General features: G+C 46.6%; 1 protein-coding gene across 8 annotated transcripts in view; it reads right to left on the bottom strand.

The window, feature by feature from the left end:
- LOC121232836 (zinc finger protein 462-like) overlaps positions 1 to 27,435 on the bottom strand; it is a 127,249-nt gene that overhangs the window by 61,621 nt on the left and 38,193 nt on the right. For all 8 annotated transcript variants that reach the window (XM_041121287.1, XM_041121281.1, XM_041121282.1 and 5 more), the window contains 3 exons: positions 8,120 to 8,371; positions 2,158 to 7,622; positions 463 to 627 (listed from right to left, as the gene is read on the bottom strand). In XM_041121287.1, the coding sequence (XP_040977221.1) occupies positions 463 to 627; positions 2,158 to 7,622; positions 8,120 to 8,339 (5,850 nt within the window). In that variant the 5' untranslated portion in view covers positions 8,340 to 8,371. The remainder of the gene's footprint in view (positions 1 to 462; positions 628 to 2,157; positions 7,623 to 8,119; positions 8,372 to 27,435) is intronic.

The raw sequence follows: 27,435 nt of genomic DNA, 5'->3' as shown, positions 1-27,435 counted from the left end.
AATTAACCACTTGAATTGGACCCCGGCTCAGCTGGCTATTTGAATATGTGTTTGCAGCATTATAATTTCACTTTTGCATATGGGTTGGAGAAAAAAAAATAATAAAAGAAATCCACACTTAAACGGTCTAAGAAAGCAGAAAAGTAGCCCAGAACAGCTGAGGGAGAAGCTACTGCTCATAAATCAAGCCTTTCAGTCATCCATTACATCAATTCCTTTGTGGCAAATAAGAAATGAGAATGAAATAGTTTTTGTGCCTCAGATGAAGAGCAGAAGAAAGTCAAAACATCTTAAAGTAAACAAAATGTGCTGCAGAAACCTGAAGAATTAGATTAGAATGTCATGTTTAACTGTTCAGAATATCCAATCCAAAACCCATTTGACTCCATGGGAGCCCTCTATGGGCTTTCAGTTAGGCCTTAATATCAAACAAAAAATGCTGTCAGTTCACAGAATGCTCACCTTTACTGTAGCTGACACAGAAGAAACATTCCCATACTGGACATGCTTACGGAGATGATTACAGATGGCTCGAAGTGTTGGATGAACTTCCACACAAAATTTGCATTTGTAGCCAACTACTTTCCTCTCCTTAAGTTTTGAAGCATCTTCCAAGTGTCCAAAAGCCTATTGAAGCACATGAGTATTAATCAGTTATACTAATGTAATACTGAAACATGCTTCTGATATCTCACTTTTAGGAATATACCCAGACCAGATTTTGCACCTTAAGGGAAATTGCACTTAGTGTACACATGTGTATTGGGTCTGGCTGAGATAGAGTTAATTCTCCCCATAGCAGCCCTCATAGTGCTGTGCTTTGTATTGGTAGCTAGAAAGGTGTTGGTAACACCGGAGTGTTTTGGCTACTGCTGAGCAGTGCTCCCACAGCATCAAGGCTGTCTCTCCAACATTCCCCTCCTCACCCCCAAAGGCCAGTAGGCTGGGGGTGGGTAAGATCTTGGGAGGGGACATAGCCAGGACAGCTGACCCAAATTGATCAAAGGGATATTCCATACCATATAATGTCTGCTCAGAAATAAAAGCTAAGAGAAAGGAGGGGGGGGGGAATTTGTTATTACGATGTTTGTCTTCCAGAGCAACCGCCACATGTACTGAAGCCCTACTTCCTGGGAAGTGGCTGGATATCTCCTGCTGATGGGAAATAGCAAATAAATCTTTTGTTTTCCTTTGCTTCTGCACGCGGCCTTTGCTTTTGCTTTATTAAACTGCCTTTATCTTGACCCATGAGTTTTTTCCATCTTATTTTCTTCCCCCCCCCGTCCTGCTGAGGAGGGGGAGTGATAGACTGGCTTGGTGGGCACCTGGCGTCCAGCCAAGGTCAACCCACTACAACATGCTATTGTGCAAAACTTCAACCTCAATTTGCGCTGACTTCTATTAAAGCCCTCAAAATAGGTGGACAGGACATGCACAGGAAAAACCTTGAGTTTCTGCATAATAGTAGTCCCCTATAAGAGTGTTCATTTTTAACTTACAAGACTAAGCCATGCTCTTTCACGGTTCCCCCCTGCCCTATTGTATGCTTTTCTACAGCAAGTAGAGTTACTCCAGATGGGGAGAAGAGTACAGAAAAGAGTAGCAGAATTTGGTCTCTGTTCACAGGAACACTTGCCCAAAGCTTGAAGTTATTGGATAGATGCACATAAACAGGTTCTTTAGCAGAAAATGTACTGAAATAGATTTAGCTTGAGAAGGAAATTGATGTGTTATTTCAAGGTACATTGATGAGCAGTAGAATGGGACATTTGCTAAAGAATCTATGAGAAAGCAAACAGCAGCCTTGCAATAGAAGAATAAATAACTGTCAGATACAGATAGCCATCCATAAGGGTGGGAGGAAGGAAGAAAGATAGGGAAAATCCTGAAGGAAACAGTTGGAAGGAGCAGAGCTTCCCATGGAGCCTAGGAATAGGTGGAGAATGAAGGAAATTAAAGCAGAATATGTAACTGACTTATAGAGCCCATTGACATGCTGAGTCACTCATTAACCTGCATTCATTAGGCTGTCAAAGAGACCGTGCAAGTGGGTATTAGTAATAAGGAGCCTCTTGGGGTACAGAAGAACAGCTTTTGGTTTGTTTTTCTCCCTGGGGAGAAGCAGCAGAGAAGGAGACCAGACACACAGATTCTTACCCTCTCTTGTTTGAAATCTGTAAAAGCACCATCTGCATATTTCTGCTTGCTCAAAAGCTGTTTCCTCCTCTCCTGACGTTTGGCACGCTTCTGGAATTCCTCATTGTGACTATTCAAGTGTAAGGTCAGCTCTGCCATGCTATGCAATTTAGTATCACAGTGCTTGCACTGGTAGACAGCATTATGAGAGCGGGTGCCACTTCCCAGTATGGTAAAGTCTCTCTTCAAATCCTTGCTGTGGTGATCAGTGTAATGCATGCACAGCAGCTCTGCTGTGCTGAAGGATAGCTTGAAACATTTTATGCATCTGAAGGGAAGCCACTCAGTTTCCTGAGCCTTGTTCTCCACCTCAGGCTTTTCAAAGTCATTCCTTTCCTCAGTTGGAGTTGACTTTTCATGTTCATCAGCATACACGGCAGTGAAGTAACCCCCCAGCTTGCTCGCATGCTGCTTCTTAGGGAAAACACCAGGGTGACGCTTCATGTAGTGGGACACAATACCTTTTTTGCTAAAAGACTGAAAGGAACAAAGCGAGCATTTCTTCTTTTCCACAGCCCTCCTCAGCTCCTCACTTAACTGAGGAGTGTCATCTTTGGGAGGAGATGGAATGATCACTTTATTGGGTTTGTCGCTTACTGTCCTGGAGGCTGCTAAACAATGAGTGTAGTAAGCATCAATGTCATGCCTTTTCTGGTAGTGTGCTGCAAGCCCTTTGCGGATAGGGTTGGTGTAGGAACACAAAGCACACTTGAAGAGGTTGTTCTTGCCTTCTGGTTGTGCCCGAACATTATTATGTTTGATGCGGTAGTGCCTGGCTATCCCCTTCCGGGTAGAACAGAAATATTTGCAGAGCTGACACCGGAACACTGTATGAGACACTAAGTGAGAACTGGAGAAACAAGGTGCTGAGACAGAGACTTCTCCAACACCATCAGTGGCAATTTCTGGGGAGGCCTTGATTTCAGTTACCATGTCTGGCTCCACTGAGGCAGACACCTTTGGCGGTGACTGAGCAAAAACATCAAATTCAGGCTGATTATGGTATTTCTCATAGTGAATTTTGAGCTTCTCCAGTGTGCCATGGGTGTAAGAGCATAGTTTGCACCGGTATGCACCATAGCCTTGCTTGAAAATCCTACTCGTCTCTTCTATGTCATTTTGGGCAATGTCATTCGACTGTTCCACATCATGCACAAAGTCTTCAGCAGTGACCTTTACTGATGGGTGCCGTTTCTGGTAATGTGTGAGGACACCATGAATGCGTGTGTTAATGTATGGGCAATGTCTGCACTTGTACACAGCCCCTGAGTTAATGTCTATGTCCTGTGCAAAGTCAGCAGCTTTCACTTTCATGCCAGGATGCTTTTTGCCATAATGTGTCAGGAGGCCATGCAAGTTATTGTACTCAGACTGGCAAACTGTACACTGATATGGAGTGGAGGAGATGGCAGGGTTTGCAGAAGCCAGCTGAATAGTTTTTTCCTGGGAAAGGCTGGGGTCCTCCACATCCTGGTCCATCTGTGATGTTACCTGGTTTTCAGAATTAATCCTGGCCCTAACTTCATCAAGCTGTGTGACAATTTTCTCAGCAGCATCTTTCTCCTTAATAATATCTAACAATACAGATTCATCCCCATTCATAGCCCAAGGGTGAAAAGCCTGGTAGTGATTAGTAATATCCCAAATGGAAGATGCTTCAAAAATGCAGTCTCTGCATTTATAGGTCTTTGCCTCTGTTGGCATCACTAGGGTAGGAGGGGAAGGATCCGGACCTGCCCAGAGTTTAGTTGCCATATATGTATAGTCAACATAATGTTCAGGATGTCTCCTTTGGTAATGCACAAGCAAACCACTTGGTTCTGTATGTGAATAAATGCACCATTCACAGTGATAACCAGCTTCTATCAAGCCATCCAAAAATGCCCATCTCATAATGGACATGACCGTGGCCTTCAGATTCGGGTGGTCTTTCTTAATATGCTTCCTCAACGCATAGAAGTAAGGTGATGTGTAGCTACACTGCCTGCATTTGAGGGCTCTCAGCTTTGTTTTGTCCTGTTCAGTGCTGGAGGTGTGAGCAGGCAGGCTGCCAGATGATTTCTTCTGGTTATGATCACAAAGGCTTCTAATGGTGGCTGTATGCTGCCTAATCACATCTGCATTGGCTTTGAAATCACGATGCTTCTTTTGATAATGAATGAGCACACCTTTCACAGTCCGGTTTCCATAATCGCAGTGCTGGCAGAAGAACATTTCGTTCTCAGGGGGATTCACAGAGCTCTCAGAACTGCCCCGGCTCAACTGCTGCACTGACACTGGCAGTTTCTGAATCCCAGGTGGCAGCTCACCAGCCTTCATCATTGCCGCAGTAGGGGGTGCCTGCCTGATGTACTTGGCAGTGACCTTTATTTCCGGATGCCTTTTCTGGTAGTGGACAAGCACTCCCACAACTGAACGGTTGCTGTATGAACAATGTTTGCAATAGTAGAGTTCAGGAGCAAGGTCTGGGGGCAGTGGTGGGAGAGGTGGAGGTTGAGAAGCCAAGGTGGACAGTTCTGAGGAGACAGACACCCCCATCTCAAAAGACATTTGAGCCAGGGCAGAGCCCCTGTCAACAAAAGCTATATGCATGGTCTTCTGAATTCTGAAATATGATGCTTTTTCTTCAGGGTGTTTTTTCTGGTAATGCACCAGAACTGAATGCATGTTAGGGCTTGCAAATGAGCACACATCACAGTCATAAACAACCACAGAATTGACCGAAGGTGCCTTCTGATTTTCACATTCAGGACTAAAACTCTTTGCAGCACTTTTGTTAAAACTTGCTGGCACAGTAGTTCCATGAGCCACGGAGGTGGAGGTTGCCATAGTTTTTGGAGCAGAATTCAAGATCTCTCTCAGTGTCTGAGACTCTGTGTTTAGCCCCTCTTGCTGCTCAACAACATAGCTTGAAAATATCATTGCATTGTTAATTTTCACTGTTGGATGCATTCTTTGGTAATGCGGCATCAGGCTTCTAACATTTGGGCTAGTGTAAGAACAGAAGCGACAGCGGTAGATCAGATCAGAGTGATCAGAGTTCAATACATTCATAGCTTCAGGGTGATGCTCTCCATAGTGTTGCTGCAGGTCTTCAAAATTCGTATAGTCAATATAACACTCAAGGCATCTGTATACTGCACTGTGATCATTGGGATCCAAGATATACCTAAAGCTGAATTTTATGTAGGGATGCATCCGTTGGTAGTGGGTGCTAACACTCCTGGCAGATTTGTTGCTAAAATCACAGTGTTTACAATAGTAAAGCCTGCCAGAGTCGTTAATCTCCACATTTTCGTTGTTCTGACCAGGGCCATACATATTTGGCTGGCTTCCCAGACCAGAGGCGTTAGGGCTCTGTTGATCTTTCACGTTAATGGAAGAAAAATAATCTTCCTCATCTTCAGATAAAGTGAGCTCGATCTCTGCTCCATTGGTGGAATTATAATCATGATGCATATTTCTGAAGTTTGCATCCTTCTGGGAAACATTAGTCTCTCTCCCCCACATTTGCTGGGGTGCATAAGAACTAGAAACCTCCACCATTGGTTCTGTTTGTTCTTCTCTGTCTAATTCCACTTCTATCTCCACCTCATCTTCCTCCTCTTCCTCATCATCCTCTACATTAATCACAGCATTTTCTTGCTGTTTGTTTTGGTTTATTTTGCTCTGCAGGTTGCTTGCTATTTCATCAATTCTAGTTCTTTTCTTCACTGGTGAGAGATCCAAAGGGCAGTCATTTGACACCTTCCGAGCGACCTTAGCAACAAAGTTATTTTTAGATGAGAGACCAAGAATTGAGGTCTGGCTTTTCTTCACTGTGCTGACAGAGGTGAGAGCATCTGCCTCGCTCTCTTGTGGCATGTTGGATGGCAGTCCATCATATTTTGGTAAGTTGTCACAAAATGAGTGCTTGTGCTGCTGATGAACTCTGAGGCCTTTCAAAGTAGTGGTAGAATAGTTACACATTGTGCACTTATAAGGATGCTGTGAATGGGGTTGAGGCAACTGCTGCTGTTGCTGCTGCTGCTGCACTGTTTCCGTCATCCCAGCTGACTTCCTTCCGTTTATATTTCCACTTTCATAAGAAACCATGTTGTCATTCAAAGAGGAGACAATGTTTTCACTCTGAGAATTCACAGTGTCCCAATCTGATGTTGTACCTGCATGACATTGTCTATGAGCTCCAAGCTTTAATGAACTCTTACAGGTGAAAGGGCATTCATCGCATTTGTATACAGTTGTCTTCCCAGACAGGTGGATATTCTCAATGTGACGGGAGATGCTTCGGCGGTGCATTGTGAGGAAAGGGCAAAAAGGACATTGGAACCTGTTCATGTATCTTCTAAAGGGAATCCCTTTCGTTTCCAACAGCTTGTTGCCATCAGATCGCATCAGTTGCTCTGCAGATATTCCTGAAGACTGGTGGTCCAAAGAGTTCAAGCCATTCTCGCTGTCCACTTCATTTAGCTCTTCGTCTGAGCTGGAGTCATTTAGCATACTGTTTGTTTCCAAGTCAGCAGAAGAATTTGTCATGTCAGCAACTCCATAGTGGGATCTGTCAGGCAAATTAACTATGCCCGAGTTGTGACGTAATTTAGACTTCATTTGAGGATAAGACACAGAAGAAAACTTAGAGGATATAGAAGAGTTGGGCCTGATAAGGGAATTGCCCGTAGAGCTTCTGAAGTTTGAGACATCAGCATTCAACATATCATGTCCTGTCATATTCATAGAGATATAATTAGAGTTTGGGGAGGCATTCTGGGCACTCTTACTCTGCACATCAGGTGCACTGGTTCTGTCTTGTTCCTGCCTCAAACTTGACAGTATTTTTACCATGCTGCGGTGCTTCTTCATCATATGGTCACACCAGCGTTCCCTCCGAGGTGTCTGGTAACTGCACCATTCACAGCAAAAGTTCCCTCTGGACTTTGTTAGAGGTTTGACCATGGACTCCAAAATGCTCCGTTCTACCACCTCTGCAGGCAATTCCTTGCAGGGTTCCTGCACTGGTACAGAGGCAGATGTCAGTTCAGATACAGCAGAGGTAGCAGTAGGAGTTAAAGACTCCTTCAGATTGTTTTTGTGATACATTTTCTGGTGCTTAATAATCCTTGCGCGCCTTGGTGATTTGTAGGTGCAGAACTGGCAAGAGAAAACTTTGCCAAACCCCTCGTGCATCGTGATGTTGTAATTTAAGGATCCAGCAGTGTGTGACCCTACTGAGCTCCCCCCAACTTGCGCTCCATGAACCTTGCGAGTGTGCTCTATGAGGAGGTTTTTAGATCGGAAGTAACGCACACAGAATTTGCACTGGAAAAACTTGTTGGTTGGTTTAGGATTTGGAGCCATATGTTGACCATAAAAACTTTGGCTCTGGCTATAATAACTTCCAGTCCCCATCTGAGTTGTTGTAGTTTGCCCTAAAATAAAAATTAAAAAGTAAATATGTAAATGAGTAAAATTAGACAGTTTCCCCCCCATGTACTCTGTATGCATATGAATACACGCACACCTTGAACACGTTAATCACACCAGGATTCCCTCACTTATTTATGATTAGACCTGTGCACACGAGAATGGTCAGAAAACTAACAGATGGTACATAATTTGGGATAGACTATTATCAAAATAAGCTGCTTGAAATAAAAAGGTACACTGATAAAGTTCAAAACTCTTCTAGAGCTCATGGTGGTGTAAAGCAAGGAAAAGAAGCAATATGAAGAAGCATGTGAAAAACAGAAAGATGACAAATCCACACATTTGCATTTACAAAAAAAATATGGCTGTAACTAAACATCATCCACTTCACTACCATAGTGATAAAGATAAGAGTTTTTAAAAACCACACTGAAACGTACCAATTAAAATGCACTAAAATAAGTCACATGTATGATAGGGACTTAGGGTTGAGGTTTACCTGCTATTTCATCTGCAATTGTAAATTCATCCTTTACAGAAGAAAATTCAATCTCAGTCTGGTTGCTAGCATTCATGGAGCCAGACCTTGGCTGGCTAGGATTTTCCTCAGAGACATCTGTTGGCTGCAGAAAAGCAGTATGAACATCCTGAATGTGAGCTTTTAGGTCTTCATAGGATGGAGCTCGGAAATCACAGCCATCACACTGCAGCACCTCCATGGTTCAGAAATGATCTTTTGCATTAGAAAATTCTGCAAGAAAAACAAGGAAAGGAGAAGGAAAGAGGCAGGGGTTTGTTTTGTTTTGTTTTTCCCTGTTTGGTTGCTTTGGGGAGTTTTTTTGTTTTGTTTTTACAGAAATGCCATTCAGTGAATTCTGAAAATATATTAACACCAAGCTTCCTATCACATGACTTAATGATTTCCAGAAATTCCATAATTACTGCAGCCTAAAATTCAACATTTAAGAGGCATCAAGGCAATTTTGATTCAAAGAAAGCCCTATCTAGGTGTCCTGGTTTCAGCTGGGATAGAGTTAATTGTCTTCCTAGTAGCTGGTACAGTGCTATGTTTTTGACTTTAGGTATGAGAAGAATGTTGATAACACACTGATGTTTTCAGTTGTTGCTAAGTAATGTTTAGTCTAAAGTCAAGGATTTTTCAGCTTCTCATGCCCAGCCAGCAAAAAGGCTGGAGGGGCACAAGAAGTTGGGAGGGGACACAGCCAGGGCAGCTGACCCAAAGTGGCCAACGGGGTATTCCATACCATGTGATGTCACGTCTAGTATATAAACTGGGGGGGGGAGTTAGCCTGGCGGGCAGATCGCTACTTGGGAACTAACTGGGCATCAGTCGGCGAGTGGTGAGCAATTGCATTCTGCATCACTTGTTTTGTATATTCCAATTATTTATTTTATTATTGTTATTATTATCATTATTAGTTTCTTCCTTACTGTCCTATTAAACGATTCTTATCTCAACCCACGAGTTTTACCTTTTTTTTTTTCCCGATTCTCTCCCCCATCCCACTGGGTGGGGGGGAAGTGAGTGAGCGGCTGCATGGTGCTTAGTTGCTGGCTGGGGTTAAACCATGACACTAAGACCCACCCAATCAGCGATGGTGGTATCGCCTCTGGGATAACATATTTAAGAAGGGGAACCTACAGTGGGGGAGGAGATTGGAATGTGAGAGGAACACCTATGCAGATACCGAGGTCAGTGAAGAAGGATGGGGAGGAGGTGGGCCTGAGGAGGTGATGCCCCTGCAGCCCGTGGTGAGACGGCAGGCTGTCCCCCTGCAGCCCATGGAGGTGAGCAGGGGAGCAGATGCCCACCTGCAGCCCATGGAGGACCCCACACCAGAGCAGTTGGATGCCCCCGAAGATGGCCGTGACTCCATGGGAAACCCCACGCTGGAGCAGTCTGTGCCTGAAGATCGGCCCACAGAAAGGACCCATACCAGGGAAGTTCGCGAAGGACTGTCTCCCATGGGAGGGACCCCACGGTGGAGCAGGGGAAGAGTGAGTCCTCCTCCCCCTGAGGAGGAAGGAGCAGCAGAGACAATGTGTGGTGAGCTGACCCCAACCCCCGCCCCCTGTTCCCCTGCGCCGCCGGGGGGGAGGAGGGAGAGAAAACCAGGAGTGGAGTTGAGCTGGGAAGGAAGGAGGGGTGGGGGAAGGTGTTTTAAGATTTGGGTTTTACTTCTCAGTATCCTTGTTTTGATTTTATTTTTAGTAAATTAAATTGGTTTGCTTTTTCCCCAAGTTGAGTCTGTCTTTTGCCTGTAACCATAAGTGGTGAGTGATCCCTCCCTGTCCTTGTCTCGACCCACGAGCATTTCTTTATATTTTCTCCTCATCATCCCGCGGGGGGGGGGGGAGAAGGAGTGAGCGAGTGGCTTCGGGGTGCTTTGTTGCCGGCTGGGATTAAACCATGACAAGTAATAACTCATTTATTAAGTTTACCACACATTGCACTGGGCCAAGATAACCTTGGAGTTCCAGAGGTCCAAGATGCAATAGCAGACAAAAACATTTTACTATGAAAACTCCATGTATTTACTGTAGAATGTAAAACTCCTTCTATAGCAAGATGAAAACCTGCCTCAGGCAAAACAGTCTTGACTCAGGGAATTTTACTTGATTTAGTTTATTGTCAACTAACATGAACTTTTAGTTACTGTCCTAGTTTCAGCTGGGATAGAGTTAACTGTCTTCCTAGTAGCTGGTAGGGTGCTATGTTTTGAGTTCAGTATGAGAAGAATGTTGATAACACTGATGTTTTCAGTTGCTGCTAGTAGTGTTTAGACTAATGTCAAGGATTTTTCAGCTTCTCATGCCCAGCCAGTGAGAAAGCTGGAGGGGCACAAGAAGTTAGCACAGGACACAGCCAGGGCACCTGACCCAAAGTGGCCAACGGGGTATTCCATACCATATGACGTCCCATCTAGTATAGGAACTGGGAAGGGGGGGCAGGGAATCGCCGCTCGGGGACTAGCTGGGTGCCGGTCGGCGGGTGGTGAGCAATTGCACTGCGCATCATTTGTACATTCCAATCCTTTCATTATTGCTGTTGTCATTTTATTAGTGTTATCATTATCATTATTCGTTTCTTCTTTTCTGTTCTATTAAACTGTTCTTATCTCAACCCAAGAGTTTTACTTCTTTTCCCGATTTTCTCCCCCATCCCACTGGGTGGGTGGGGGGAGTGAGTGAGCGGCTGCGTGGTGCTTAGTTGCTGGCTGGGGTTAAACCACGACAGTCCATTTTGGCGCCCAACATGGGGCACGAAGGGTTGAGATAACGACAAACCTGACCAGAGCTCGTTAAAACAAATTTGTTATAAGCATTCATTATATTGGTCTAATAGTCGCTGGTCATTATGTTGATTTATGTGTTCTTAGAGTTGTTGCTCTGGTTTTTAAAGTTCTGTTATGTATCACCTCGCTTGCTGCATGTAGTCCCTCTTCTGCTGCTTATCATCCGTGGGAGGTGGATTAAGGTTTTTGCTTTGATGTATTGTATAACACTGGTTTATGGTATGATAAAGTCATCAGTTGTGGAATTAATCCGGTATTTGCACTCAGCATTGTCACCTTTATACTGCGGGAGCCATCTGTGGGAAACTATTAATAATTATACCATTTACCTTTCCTCCTTGGAAAACCAGTCTATGAGTGGGATACCTTTTTTCCCCTCTCCTTTCTCCTTCAGTCCAGTTACAATGGTGTTTGGGAATTTTGAAAAATTTGAATACTCTTGGGATGTTGAGACCAGCACGGTCCTAGCCCTACTGCTGGGAATTAGCATGCTCCTGAATGTGGTTCAGCTCTTGTTTAAGGTTAAACAACTATTTAAGAAGATCACCCAGAGGTCTGCCCCGAGGCTGGATAATTATGAGTGGCAGGGTGTGTGGGGTAGTATGGGCAAGTACCTAGAAAAGTGGGCACCTCCAGTGTTTTGGAAATTCACCCCTGAACAAATGCAGAATCCAGAAGAACTAGTAAAATATTTGGAAAAGGTATGCTGTCACCCCGGCAGCTCCAGAGAGATACAAATCACTGCAACGTGCTGGGGCCTGGCCCACGCCTATCAAGCCCTGTTCGACACAACTCAGCACCCCCAAGGGGAAGAGAAGGTCTCTGGACCTAACAACAAAGCGATGAGCACTGCGGTCACCCAAAGCCCGGCAATGGGCGCTGCGGCCCCTCCAGCCCCGGCGACGAGCATTGCGGCCACCCAGACCTTGGTGACAGGTACCGTGACCCCTCCAGCCCCGGCAATGAGAACTGTGGCTACCCAAACCTCAGCAACAGGCACTGCAGCCCCTCCAGCCGTGGCAACGAGCACAGCAGCTACCCAAACCCTGGCAACGGGCACTGCGGTCCCTCCAGCCCCAGCGACGAGCACTGCTGCTACCCAAACCTTGGCGACAGACGCTGCTACCCAAACCTTGGTGACAGACGCTGCGGTTATCCAAAACCCGGCGAGCGATACTGCAACTGAACCAGCGGATCAACCTGCACCAGTATCAGTTGCCCCCGTACAGAAAAAGAAATATGCAAAAAAATCAGCTCGCTTAGCAAAGGATGAAGGTGAACCAGGGACATCACGGGAACAGGAGGAAGAGGCAGAACCAGAGGTAATAACCCGGTCCCTATCCTTGAGTGAGCTGCGGGATATGCGAAAAGATTTTGGCCGCCATATAGGTGAGCATATTATCACCTGGCTTCTCCGATGCTGGGACAATGGGGCTAATAGCTTGGAATTAGAAGGTAGGGAAGCCAAGCAGCTGGGACCGCTTGCCAGGGAAGATGGCATTGACAAAGCAATAGGAAGAGGAACACAAGCCATCAGCCTCTGGAGGCGACTCTTGTCAAGTGTGAAGGAAAGGTACCCCTTTAAGGAAGATGTTATATGTCAATCAAGCAAGTGGACAACCATGGAAAAAGGTATCCAATATCTGAGGGAATTAGCTGTGTTAGAGACGATTCATCATGACCCGGACAACCCACAATTACCCAAAGATCCAGATGAAGTCCAATGCACACGACCCATGTGGCAGAAATTTGTACGGAGCACACCATCGTCCTATGCCAACTCACTGGCAATAATGACCTGGAAAGATGAAGAGGCACCGACAGTGGATGAAGTGGCTCGCCAACTCCGTCAATACGAAGAAAATCTCTCCTCCTCCCTACAAGCCTGCATTTCGGCTGTGGAGAAGCTGTCCGAGGATTTCCAGCAATTCAAAGAGGATATGTCCTATTGCCCACCTGTAAGGACCAATGTCTCAGCTATTAGGAGTGAGCGTTCCTCTGCCCAAGAGAGAGAATATAGAAGGTACACACCGCCAGGTGCCCTGTGGTTTTACCTATGTGATCATGGAGAGGACATGAGGAAATGGGATGGAAAACCTACCTCGGTCCTAAATGCACGGGTACGTGAGCTGCGAGGAAAAAACACCACAAAAGGGGATTCTACCAGGAAAAATGCCGCTCCAGTTTCCAAACAGAGTAGAAGGGCTGATCTTATTTCTGATCCTCTTGAAGGGACTTCTGAGACAATTTTACGAGAAGTGAATACCGGATACTCTGGCCAGAATTAGAGGGGCCCTGCCTCCAGCCAGGTGGAGGAAAGGGATAACCGGGTCTATTGGACTGTGTGGATTCAATGGCCTGGCACGTTAGACCCACAGGAGTATAAGGCTCTAGTAGACACCGGCGCACAGTGCACTCTAATGCCATCAAGTTATAAAGGGGCAGAACCCATCTGTATTTCTGGTGTGAGTGGGGGATCCCAAGAGTTAACTGTATTGGAAGCTGAAGTAAGCCTAACTGGGAATGAATGGCAGAAACACCCCATTGTGACTGGTCCGGAGGCTCCGTGTATCCTTGGCATAGACTATCTCAGGAGAGGATATTTCAAGGACCCGAAGGGGTATCGATGGGCTTTTGGTATAGCTGCCTTGGAGACGGAGGGCACTGAACAGCTGTCTACCCTGCCTGGTCTCTCTCAAGACCCTTCGATTGTGGGGTTGCTGAGGGTTGAAGAACAACAAGTGCCAATTGCTACCACGACGGTGCACTGGCGGCAATATCGCACCAACCGAGACTCTCTGATTCCCATCCACAAGTTGATTCGTCAACTGGAGAGCCAAGGAGTGATCAGCAAAACTCACTCACCCTTTAATAGTCCCATATGGCCAGTGCGAAAGTCTAATGGGGAGTGGAGACTAACAGTTGACTATCGTGGCCTGAATGAAGTTACGCCACCGCTGAGTGCTGCCGTTCCAGATATGCTAGAACTTCAATACGAACTAGAGTCAAAGGCAGCCAAGTGGTATGCTACAATTGACATTGCTAATGTGTTTTTCTCAATCCCTCTAGCAGCAGAGTGTCGTCCACAGTTTGCCTTTACTTGGAGGGGTGTCCAGTACACTTGGAATCGATTGCCCCAGGGGTGGAAACACAGCCCCACCATTTGCCATGGACTAATCCAGGCTGCACTGGAAAAAGGTGAAGCTCCGGAACACCTGCAATACATTGATGACATCATTGTATGGGGCAACACGGCAGAAGAAGTCTTTGAGAAAGGGAAGAAAATAATCCAAATCCTTTTGAAAGCCGGTTTTGCCATAAAAGAAAGTAAGGTCAAGGGACCTGCACAGGAGATCCAGTTTTTAGGAATAAAATGGCAAGATGGACGTCGTCAGATCCCATTGGATGTGATCAACAAAATAGCAGCTATGTCTCCACCGACTAATAAAAAGGAAACACAGGCTTTCTTAGGTGTTGTGGGTTTTTGGAGAATGCATATTCCAAATTACAGTCTGATTGTAAGCCCTCTCTATCAAGTGACCCGGAAGAAGAACGATTTTAAATGGGGCCCTGAGCAACAGCAAGCCTTTGAACAAATTAAACGGGAGATTGTTCATGCAGTAGCCCTTGGACCAGTTCGGGCAGGACAAGATGTTAAAAATGTGCTCTCCACTGCAGCTGGGGAGAATGGCCCTACCTGGAGCCTCTGGCAGAAAGCACCTGGGGAGACCCGAGGCCGACCCCTGGGGTTTTGGAGTCGAGGATATCGAGGATCCGAGGCTCGCTATACTCCAACTGAAAAAGAGATATTGGCAGCATATGAAGGAGTTCGAGCCGCCTCAGAAGTGGTTGGTACTGAAACACAGCTCCTCTTAGCACCCCTACTGCCAGTGCTGGGCTGGATGTTCAAAGGAAGGGTCTCCTCTACACATCACGCGACTGATGCCACGTGGAGTAAGTGGATTGCACTGATCACACAACGGGCTCGCATAGGAAACCCCAGTCGCCCAGGAATTGTGGAAGTGATCACGGACTGGCCAGAAGGCAAAGATTTTGGAATGTCGCCAGAGGAGGAGGTAACGCGTGCTGAAGAAGCCCCGCTGTATAATAAACTGCCAGAAAATGAGAGGCAATATGCTCTGTTCACTGATGGGTCCTGTCGCATTGTGGGAAAGCATCGGAGGTGGAAGGCTGCTGTATGGAGTCCTACACGACAAGTCGCAGAAACTGCTGAAGGAGAAGGTGAATCGAGCCAGTTTGCAGAGGTGAAAGCCATCCAGCTAGCGTTAGACATTGCTGAAAGAGAGAAGTGGCCAGTGCTCTATCTCTATACTGACTCATGGATGGTGGCAAATGCCCTGTGGGGGTGGCTACAGCAATGGAAGCAGAGCAACTGGCAGCGCAGAGGTAAACCCATTTGGGCTGCCGCACTGTGGCAAGATATCGCATCCCGGCTAGAGAATCTGGTTGTAAAAGTACGTCATGTAGATGCTCACATACCCAAGAGTCGGGCCACTGAAGAACATCAAAATAACCAACAGGTGGATCAGGCTGCCAAGATTGAAGTGGCTCAGGTGGACCTGGACTGGCAACATAAGGGTGAGCTATTTATGGCTCGATGGGCCCATGATGCTTCAGGCCATCAGGGAAGAGATGCAACATATAGATGGGCTCGTGACCGAGGGGTGGACTTGACCATGGACACTATCGCACAGGTTATCCATGAATGTGAAACATGTGCTGCAATTAAACAAGCCAAACGGTTAAAACCCCTGTGGTATGGAGGACGATGGCTGAAATATAAATTTGGGGAAGCCTGGCAGATTGACTATATCACACTCCCACAAACTCGCCAAGGCAAGCGCTATGTGCTCACAATGGTGGAAACAACCACCGGATGGCTGGAAACATATTCTGTACCCCATGCCACTGCCCGGAACACTATCCTGGGCCTTGAAAAGCAGGTCTTGTGGCGACATGGCACCCCAGAGAGAATTGAGTCAGACAACGGGACTCATTTCCGAAACAACCTCATAGACACCTGGGCCAAAGAGCATGGCATTGAGTGGGTGTATCACATCCCCTATCATGCACCAGCCTCCGGGAAAATCGAACAATACAATGGACTGTTAAAGACTACATTGAGAGCAATGGGGGGTGGGACTTTCAAACATTGGGATACACATTTAGCAAAAGCCACCTGGTTAGTCAACACCAGAGGATCTGCCAATCGGGGTGGCCCTGCCCAGTCAGAATTTTTACGTACTGTAGAAGGGGATAAAGTCCCTGTAGTGCACACAAAAAATATGTTAGGGAAGACAGTTTGGGTTACTCCTGCCTCAGGAAAAGGTAAACCCATTCGTGGGATTGCTTTTGCTCAAGGGCCTGGGTGCACTTGGTGGGTGATGCGAAAAGATGGGGAAGTCTGATGTGTGCCTCAAGGGGATTTAATTTTAGGTGAGAATAGCCAGAATTAACCTGTATGATATTAGTTGCTATATAACCCTGCTACTGTATGTTATCATTACTATAATTGTTATATGCTATATCCATAGTACTATAGTAAGAATCACTTAGATCAAGCAAGAAAGAACTGTGATAAAACTGAGCGAAGCGCAGTAGTGATGGAACCAGAACTGACTCCAGCATGCAACAATCTAACGGTGCACACCATCCTCCTGCTGCGTCCAATGTCAACTGCTCGTCATACTGCACTGAAGCCCAACTCTGCTCTACCGACTGAGAAGACTTTGCACCATCCCTCCTGCCCAGAAAGACTGGTATGACGGATGGAGCCCAGAGTCAGGAACTAAATGAACTCAATGAACATTTAATGAACATAACCCATAAACTAAAAGAATGATATCTCTGTGTATGTGTATATATATATATATATATAATTGTTCATATGTCTCAAAGGGATGGAAAAGCTGATGATGATTGACCAGGATGTAACTAAAGGTATGGGAACTGAGCATGACGTCAATGGTATAGAATAAGGGGTGGATACTGTCCTAGTTTCAGCTGGGATAGAGTTAACTGTCTTCCTAGTAGCTGGTACGGTGCTATGTTTTTGAGTTAGGTATGAGAAGAATGTTGATAACACTGATGTTTTCAGTTGCTGCTAGTAGTGTTTAGACTAATGTCAAGGATTTTTCAGCTTCTCATGCCCAGCCAGTGAGAAAGCTGGAGGGGCACAAGAAGTTAGCACAGGACACAGCCAAGGCACCTGACCCAAACTGGCCAACAGGGTATTCCATACCATATGACGTCCCATCTAGTATAGGAACTGGGAAGGGGAGGCGGGGAATCGCCGCTCAGGGACTAGCTGGGTGCTGGTCGGCGGGTGGTGAGCAATTGCACTGCGCATCATTTGTACATTCCAATCCTTTCATTATTGCTGTTGTCATTTTATTAGTGCCATCATTATCATTATTCGTTTCTTCTTTTCTGTTCTATTAAACTGTTCTTATCTCAACCCGTGGGTTTTGCTTCTTTTTCCCGATTTTCTCCCCCATCCCACTGGGTGGGGGGGGAGTGAGTGACCGGCTGCGTGGTGCTTAGTTGCTGGCTGGGGTTAAACCACGACAGTTACTGATTTGGATATTGAGAAAGAAAGAGAACAAACAGTGAAACAAACAGTTAGGGAAACACCTTTCGTCCCCCTTCCCCAGGGTCAATTATAAGCCAGACACTTATCCACCAGCACTCCCTTAGTCTCAACTTCCCTTTGTTTTTGCCACGTTACACCCAATCAGTTCCAATTCCTTCAGCAAGGTGACAGGCAGCACAAGAGGTTGGGGTCAGCACATAATGTTTTCTTTCTGCCCCTCCTTATTTCTTACTCATCTTCCTCTACTGCTCCTTGCTTCTTACTGCTCTGCTCAAGTGTGGGTTCCACCATGGGCCACAGTCCCTTTTGAGGGTGTCACCACTCCTGTGTGGAGCACCTCCTTCCAAGAGTGCGCCTCCTACCCCTACTGGCAATCACCCTTTCTTAAATATGTTTGAGCAGAGGCACCATATGCTCCTCTGATTCTTTGAAAGTTTGGCTCACAATGGGTTCTTTCCATTTGTTTCAGAACTGGCTGGAACTGGCTGTTCATGGCCTCCTCCCACACTGCAGCCCCTTGCTACCAAAACCCAGCCATTTATGCCCAATATAAAGCCCAAAAACACTAGGGCACAAAGAGAGGACACTGCATAAAATAATGCTTTGTCTTATAGCCTGCTAAAATAAACTTCTGGCAAGTCTATTTCTGGACAGCGAGCACACAGACACTACATGTTTAATCTACATTACTGTGCTCACTGCAATATGTGTCCCCCACCACCTCCAACAACAAAAAAAACACCAATCAAAAAAAAGCACAAACAGTGCACCAGCTTCTTTTCAGCTAGCAAAGCTGCAATGATTAAGATACTCGAGCTTTTATTTGCAAGCACCAGATCAAACACTGTGGAAGAGGTGTGGCAGTACAACCCCCCCATCCCACCAGCAGGAAACGAAACTTCTCCAGGCAGGGAGAAGGGGAAGGGAACCCTGGTGGCTGCAGGTTGAAATTCGAACTGGCCAATCGAGATGTGCCAGGTACACCGAGGTGACCCTCCTGGCCAATAGGATTAAATGACCACAGGTCAGATTCAACAAGGGTATAAACAGGGTCCAGCCAGAGGACATGTTGGCAGTCCTCCTCGGAGCAGTGGGTCTGCAGTCGAGGACTCCCCCTCGGGTCGGGGCACCGCCCGAGGTAACCCCTCGAGGGAGAGAGCCCTCAGCTTTTAGGTGAGTGATATACGCATTTTGAGCCATCACTTTAAATCTTGGGGATTCTTAAGTCAGCCATGTAGTATTAATTCTCTTTACATCATTGAGCCTGTGGTTTTATAAAATGTTACCAGACTTCTAACTAACTTTTGCTGAAGAATTAATCTGAGTTTTAACACCTATTGGATTTGGTTAGTCATGCATCCGTAACAAGAGGTTACTATCTGTTCTGAGACCAAATTACAGTAGTGAGTGAAGCCCTACTCCATGTCTCCTTTAGCACAGTCCGTTAGATCTGAAAACATTTTTTTTTCCATGGAGCAAATGACTCCTGCATTTAGAGCACTTCACAGAAAAGCATATCATCCATTTTTCACTATCTGTTCCCCAAGCTTAGTCTTCTCATCTCAACCAAACAAGCCACAGCTCTGCTGAATGTATTTATTGCACTTTCAAGAGGTATGAGCCCCTGCACCACTGAAGCTTTAAGACTCACTAAGCTGCCCTACTCCTCTGAGCTTTGGGAGCAGCCATTTTAGCTCAGACAACTGCACTCAGTGGCTCATAGCTTCTTGCCTGTGCACAACATGGCCTCACTTATCTCTCAGATTCATCTTGGGTATACAAGATTTTTTTTTTTCCCTTGCATGATACAAAAAACCATGCCAAAACAAAACCACCATCATCTAAGAACAGGACTTTCCCTCTTCTGTATGATTTACCTCACACACACACACACAAATAGTATCTGTTCTCATGTGCTGTCAAAACAGCACCTTTTCTTCCTGAACAATCATTTGCAAAGATCTCCAAAAGTTCTTTTAACTCATGAATGATAAATGTGTTTATTAATTCCAGCAACACAGTCTTACACAGTTCTACAAACAATCAAAGCACAGTAACCTCCCAGCAGGAGGATGGGGAGGGAAGCAGAAAGGAGGTCCCTCTCCAGACCGCCCTGTCCTTGTCCCTTGGGAGTCGTCTTTCTTCACACAGAAGACACCCCACTCCCCTGACAGATTCCAACGTCTAATGACCTTTGTTAATCACCAGCCAGCCTGTCTGCATCAGCAAACCCCGGCAGCAGATATACCTTTCAATACAAAGGCTGTAACCATGCCTTTTAAAATAGGTTCCCTGAAAGCTCCATTATGTAGAAGAGGGGTGGAATCTCTCCTCTTTAAACTTCGGCCCCTTTAGAAACAACACAAAAACCTTTCTGTGTGTCTTTAGGGAAACTTTAAGCCAGTTTACAAAATAAGAACCAGAAGGAGGGAGGAACAAAAAAGAAACTGAGGTTTTTAAAATAATAAACATAACAGCTTCAGCCTGGCACAATAAGAGTTAAAAAACAACAACCAGCGCTAGTGTATACTGTTAACATTCTTTAATATTCTGACACAGTTGAGACAACAGCCAGCAACCTCGAGGATAACTTCAGAAAAATCTCTAACCCTTCTGCTACAAAGTAAAATAGAGTTGAGAGATCAGTAATAGCTACTGATTATAAAAAAAAAAACTTTCTAATGATTTCTAGTTTTAATGTCACAACAATCTCTCCCACAAAAGCAGCACAGAATCATAGAAGAGGTTAATCTTACAGCAGCTAAGAGCAATGAATATTAGATGCAGCTGAATAGCCTTCAATTTCATGGTTTTATCAAGCACCATGTTGAAGTCACGATGAAGCATTTTGTAAGGAATTCTACTTTAATATTTGCACATTTTTCTGTAACATTCAGATATTGCTCAAAGGAGAAACAAAGAAACTGTTAGTTCAAGCTACACTATCAAAAGAAACACGTGTGCCTTTTTTTTTTCTCCCCTCCTTTTTGTCTAGGTGGCATATAGAACTGAGAATGGTGACATATTTTCAGATAAGATGTTAATCTGAACTATCATCTAGAGAGGTTTGCTGCCTGCTGGGGGGCCTGGATCCAGCCCTCTGAATACTACCCCCTCCTGTTCTTCCCTATGGGCACCAATGATACTGCTAGGAGCAACCTGGACAGTATCAGAAACGACTACAGAGCTCTGGGGACAGTAGTTAAGGGCATGGGGGCCCTGGTGTTCCCCACAATCCTGCTGGTGAGGGGCAAGGGTGTGAGGAGGCAGACACTGATAATGCATGTCAATAACTGGCTGCAGAACTGGTGTTGGTAACAGGGTTTTGGGTTCTATGGCCATGGGACCCTGTTTGCAGATCAACGTCTGCTTGGGAGAGATGGGATCTACCTCACTAAACAAGGCAAAGCTATTTTTGTCAAGAAAAAGGCTGACCTCATAAGGAGGGTGTATTGGGTTTGCATAGCAAGGTTTTGGTAGCGGGGGGGGGGGCTACAGGAGTGGCTTCTATAAGATGCTAGAAGCTTCCCCTATGTCCAACAGAGCTAATGCCAGCCAGCTCCAAGATGGACCTGCCGCTGGCCAAGGCCAAGACAATCAGCGACAGTGGTAGCACCTCTGTGATAACATATTTAAGAAGGGAAAAAAAGTTGCTGTGCAACAGAAACGGCAGCCGGAGAGAGGAGTGAGAACATGTAAGAGAAACAACCCTGCAGACACCAAGGTCAGTGAAGAAGGAGGGGGAGGAGATGCTCCAGGCACCAGAGCAGAGATTCCCCTGCAGCCCATGGTGAAGACCATGGTGAGGCAGGCTATCCCCCTGCAGGCCATGGAGGTCCACAGTGGAGCAGATATACACCTGCAGCCCGTGGAGGACCCCACGCCAGAGTAGGTGGGTGCCCAAAGGAGGCTGTGACCCTGTGGGAAGACCACGCTGGAGCAGGCTCCTGGCAGGACCTGCGGACCCATGGAGAGAGGAGTCCACGTTGGAGCAGGTTTTCTGGCAGGACTTGTGACCCCGTGGGGGACCCACGCTGGACCAGTTCCTGAAGAACTGCAGCCCATGGGAAGGAACCACATTGGAGAAGTTCATGGAGGACTGTCTCCCGTGGGAGGGACCCCACACTGGAGCAGGGGAAGAGCATGAGGAGTCCTGCCCCTGAAGAGGATGAAGCGGCAGAGACAACATGTGATGAACTGACCGTAACCCCCATTCCCCATCCCCATGCGCCACTGGAGGGGATAGGTAGAGAATCCGGGAGTGAAGCTGTGCCCGGGAAGAAGGGAGGGGTGGGGGGAAGGTATTTTAAGATTTGGTTTTATTTCTCATTACCCTACTCTGGTTTGATTGGCAATAAATTAAGTTAATTTTCCCCAAGTCGAGTGTGTTTTGCCCGTGACGGTAATTAGTTGAGTGATCTCTCCCCCTGTCCTTATCTTGACCCATGAGCCTTTCATTATATTTTCTCTCCCCTGTCCAGTTGAGAAGGGGGAGTGATAGAGCGGCTGCATGGTGCTTAGTTGCTGGCTGGGATTAAACCATGACACTGGGGTGATGTGACAAGAATGGAACGCAAAATCAACAAAACGGGACTTTAGCGGGATTACCTCCAGCACTTGCATGTAAGCGAGGAAGTGCCTACAAGGCACCCTTATAGACAAGTCCCCCAAACCCTTTCTAGGAAGTCAACATGCCTCTCTGAAGTGCCTGTACACTAATGCATGCAATATGGGGGATAAACGTGACATCTGTGTGCAGTTGCAGACCTATGATCTTGTTGGGATTATGGAGATGTGGTAGGATGGTTCCCATGACTGGAGTGTTCCAATGGAGGGATACAGGTTCTTTAGGAAGGACAGGGTGGGAAAATGAGGAGGGGGAGTTGCCCTTTATGTGAGAGAGTGGCTGGAGTGCATGCAGCTCTGCCTGGGGATGGATGAGGAGCCAAGTGAGAGTTTATGGTTTAGGATTAAAGAGAGGACAAGTAAGGGTGACATTATAGAATCATAGAATCATTTAGGTTGGAAAAGACTTTTAAGATCATAGAGTCCAACCATTAACCTAACACTGCCAAGTCTACCACTAAACCATGTCCTTAAGCACCATGTCTACACGTCTTTTAAATACCTCCTCCTGTCCAGCTGAGGAGGGGGAGTGATAGAGCAGCTTTGGTAGGTACCTGTCATCCAGCCTGGGTCAACCCACCACACCAACTGTGTCAAGAAGTTATCTTCCACACACTCCAGGAACCTCCTAGACTGTTTCCTTTCCGCTGTATTGTATTTCCAGCTGATATCTGGTAAGTTGAAGTCCCCCATGAGAACAAGGGCTAGTGATCGTGAGACTTCTCCCAGCTGTTTATAGAATATTTCATCTGCCTCTTCATCCTGGTTGGGTGGTCTATAACGGACTCCCACCATGATATTGGCCTTGTTGGCCTTCCCCCTGATTTTTACCCATAAACACTCAACCCTTTCATCACCATCATCAAGCTCTAGACAGTCAAAACACTCCCCAACATACAGGGGCTATCCCACTGCCTCTTCTTCCTCACCTATCCCTTCTGAAGAGTTTATAGCCATCCATTGCAGCACTCCAGATGTGTGAGTCATCCCACCATGTTTCCATGATTGCAACTATATCATAGTTTTCCAGCTGCACAATGGCTTCCAACTCCTCCTGTTTGTTGCTCGTGCTATGTGCATTGGTGTAGATGCACTTCAGTTGGGCTATTGATCCCACCACCTTTTTCTGGGGAGAAGCCCTAATTCCTATGTGACTGTTCTCAGCTGCTTCCATGGTTTCTAACACATCAATAAACCTTGTGTCTTTGCTGCTGCGTGGATCTCCATCCCCTACCTCCACTGAGATGGCAGACCAAAGGACCTCACTAGCACATAGTGGGGGTCTGCTACAGGTTGCCTGACCAGGAAGAACAAGTGGATGAGGCCTTATACAGACAGCTAGGAGCAGCCTCACGTTCACAGGCCCTGGTCCTCATGGGGGACTCAACCACCCCAATGTCTGCTAGAGGGATAACACAGCAGGGCATAAGCAATCCAGGAGGTTCCCGGAGTGCATTGATGATAACTGCCTCCTCCATGTGACAGAGGAGCCAATGAGGAGAGGTGCTCTGCTGGACCTCATGCTCACCACCAAGGAGGGGCTTGTTGGGGATGTGAAGGTCAAAGGCAGCCTTGGCCGCAGTGACCATGAGATGGTGGAGTTCAGGATCCTGAGGGCAGGGAGGAGGGTGAAAAGCAAGCTCACAACCCTGGACTTGAGGAGAGCAGACTTAGGCCTCTTCAAGGTTCTGCTTGGAAGAGTCCTGTGGGATAAGGCCCTGGAGGGAAGAGGGGTCCAAGAAAGCTGGTTAATATTCAAGGATCACCTCCTCCAAGCTCAAGAGAGCTCCATCCCAAGGAGTAGGAAGTCAGGCAAAAATGCCAGGAGGCCTGTGTGGATGAACAAGGAGCTCCTGGCCAAACTCAAAACACAATAAGGAAGCGTACAGAGGGTGGAAGCAAGAATGGGTAACCGGGGAAGAATACAGAAACACTATCCGAGCATCCAGGGATGAAGTTAGGAAAGCTAAAATTCAAATCTGGCCAGGGATGTCAAAGACAACAAGAAGGGCTCCTCTAAGAACACAGGTGACAAAAGGAAGGCTAGGGAAAATGTGGGCCCCTTACTGAATGAGACAGGGGACCTGGTGACACAGGACATGGAAAAAGCTGAGGTACTGAATGCCGCCTTTGCCTCAGGCTTTACTAGCAAAACCAACCTTCAGGAATCCCAGGTCCCAGAGACCAAGGGGAAAATGTGGAGAAAGGAATACGTACACTTGGTGGAAGAGGATCAGGTCAGAGAATACTTAAGCAAACCGAACATATATAAGTCAATGGGCCCTGATGGGATGCACTTGTGAGTGCTGAGGGGGCTGGCTGATGTCATTGCAAGGCCACTCTCAATAGTATTTGATCGATGATGGCGATTGGGAGAAGTACCTGAAGACTGGAGGAAAGCAAATGTCACTCCTGTCTTCAAGAAGGGCAAGAAGGAGGATCCAAGGAACTACAGGACAGTCAGCCTCACCTTGATCCCTGAGAAGGTGATGGAGCAGCTAATCCTATGCACATCAAGGGCAAGGGAAGTTATGCTTGACCAACTTGATAACCTTCTACAATGAAGGGACTGGCCTGGTAGATGAACGTCCCCGCCTTCGTTCTTCCCTGGCGTAGTTGTCTACCTGGACTTCAGGAAGGCCTTTGACACTGTCTCCCATAAGATCCTCATACAGAAGCTGATGAAGCATGGGCTGGATGAGCAGACAGCGAGCGGGACTGAAAACTGGCTGAATGGCCAGGCCCAGAGGGTGGTGATCAGTGGCACGAAGTTTAGTTGGAGGCCAGTCACTAGCAGTGTACCCCAGGGGTCAATACTGGGTCCAGTCCTGTTCAACATCTTCATTAATGATCTGGATGATGGGGCAGAGTGTACACTCAGAGAGTTTGCTGATGGCAGAAAAATGTGACGAGTGCTTGATACTGTGAGAGACTGAAAGAGTTAATGTCTCAAACATTGTGGTGGGGCAAGTTCTGCTTAAAGACGAACTCTGCATAACAACATAACAAGGAACCCTGCACAGCAAGGAACCACAGGTGAAAAGCCCATCAGCACAGACATCAGCAATAGGGCAGGGAGGGCGTACTGGAGGGTGCGGCGCTGGAGGGTGCACAGCTCCCTGTTCTGATAAACTGTTCTGATACAAAGATCAAACAATGGCCACATCTGCAGGGAAGGGGAAGTTATTCCCCAAACGCTCCCCAAGCCCACCACCCGAAGGTTACACCTAATTGGCCTAATAAGTTTGAGTGCCCACCCAAAGGAGGGGCAAGGATGATAAAAAGACAAACTGAAGCCCCACACGTGCAAGCCCACTGGAACCGGACCCCTCGGCTGAGTGGACCCCTTGGCTGACTGAACCAACGCTGGACCCAGGGCCGGTGAAATCTTTCTCTCTTCCTTTTTCTCTCTCTGTCTTCTTCTCTCCTTTTCCTTTTCCATAATCCCTACACCTCATCCCTTTAAGACATAAAACCGTTAGACCAAGTCTGAGACTAAGAGTGGATCCAGCTGCCCCTAGGCCCTTCTCTGAGGAGGAGTCTAGAAAGCAAGGGGGTCTGCTCTGAACCTCGTGACTCAACGGGAGGGAGCTCCTTCTTCCCTGAATTGATGTATATGGTTACCACGGGTTACACAGTTTACTGAGATAGTTCCATACCAATTCCTGTTGTGAGAAACCACACCACCTACTGTTATGCCTCCCAAGTTCAGTTTGCTTCTTCCATGAAAAAAAATGTTTAACTGATCATTTGGTGTCGTTTCACCTTCATTTAGCCCAAGGGAATTCCGAATTCAACACGACTTCCTGGTCTGTCCAGTCCGGGTCATGACAGATACAACAGTTGTGCTGCCATCCAGAGGGACCTCGACAGGCTGGACAAATGGGCTGACAGCAACCTCATGCAGCTCAACAAGGTGAAGTGTCAAGTCCTGCACCTGGGGAGGATCAACCCCAGGCACCAATATATGCTGGGGGGCCACCCAGCTGGGTAGCAGTTTTGCAGAAAAGGCCCTGAGGGTCCTGGTGAACACCAAGTTGAACATGAGCCAGCAATATGCCCTTGCCGCAAACAGGGCTAATGATATGCTGGGCTGCATCAGGAGAAGTGTTGCCAGCAGGTCAAGGGAGATGATCCTTCCCCTCTACTCAGCACTGGTGAGGCCACACATGAAGTACTGTGTCCAGTTCTGGGCTCCCCATTACAAGAAAGAGATGGAACTACTAGAGACAGTCCAGCGAAGGGCCACAAAGATGATTAAGGGACTGGAGCATCTCTCCTATGAGGAAAGGCTGAGAGAGCTGGGACTGTTCAGCCTAGAGAAGGCTCAGGGAGGATCTTATCAATGTATGTAAATACCTGAAGGGAGGTATATATTCAAAAGCCATTTGGACATAGTCCTGGGCAACTGGCTCTAGGTGGCTCCACTTGAGCAGGGGGTTTTGTGATGAGAATAGTTGATTACTGCTTGTGATTGATTACTGCTTTTATAATTACCCACCTCTGTAAATAGCAAGCCGAACATCTGGATGGTATTACCTCTGATTAATTACCACTTTTATCCTTGTCCACCTCTGTAAATAGTAACATGAACATCTGGACAATATTTTATTGTGTGCCGACTGGACATCGTTCGTTTCTCGGTCACACGCGGAACACCTGGCCAGTGTTCCGGATGGGATTGATAAGGGGAGCATAACAGTCTGCACGTTCACACTGCCAAAAAGACTTATGTAAGATGTTTGTTACTTACTATAAAGAGTGGGAAACTCTCGGGATGACTCCTGAAGCCTCACCTATGGGTGGACGGACTGCATAGGACCTTCCCAATTACCGAGGATCTCCAGGGGCCAGCTGCCGAGGGGCTTCCCAGCCAAAGTGTGAACCCGGATGATGGTTTTGAAGTGGTGTTGTGGTTTAACCCCAGCCAGCAACTAAGCACCATGCAGCCACTCACTCACTCCCCCTCCACCCAGTGGGATGGGGAAGAAAATCAGGAAAAGAAGTAAAACTTGTGGGTTGAGATAAGAACAGTTTAATAGAACAGAAAAGAAGAAACTAATAATGATAACACTAATAAAATGACAGCAGTAATAATAAAAGGATTGGAATGTACAAATGATGCGCAGTGCAATTGCTCACCACCTGCCAATCAATGCCCAGTTAGTCCCTGAGCGGTGATCCCCCCCACCCCCACTCCCCCCAGTTTATATACTAGACGTGACATCACATGGTATGGAATACCCCGTTGGCCACTTT

The sequence above is a fragment of the Aquila chrysaetos genome, chromosome W (assembly GCF_900496995.4).
Source record: "Aquila chrysaetos chrysaetos chromosome W, bAquChr1.4, whole genome shotgun sequence".
NCBI classification, from domain to species: domain Eukaryota; kingdom Metazoa; phylum Chordata; class Aves; order Accipitriformes; family Accipitridae; genus Aquila; species Aquila chrysaetos.
Note: the sequence above shows the minus strand (reverse complement) of the source record. Positions and strands in the feature narration are given on the sequence as shown.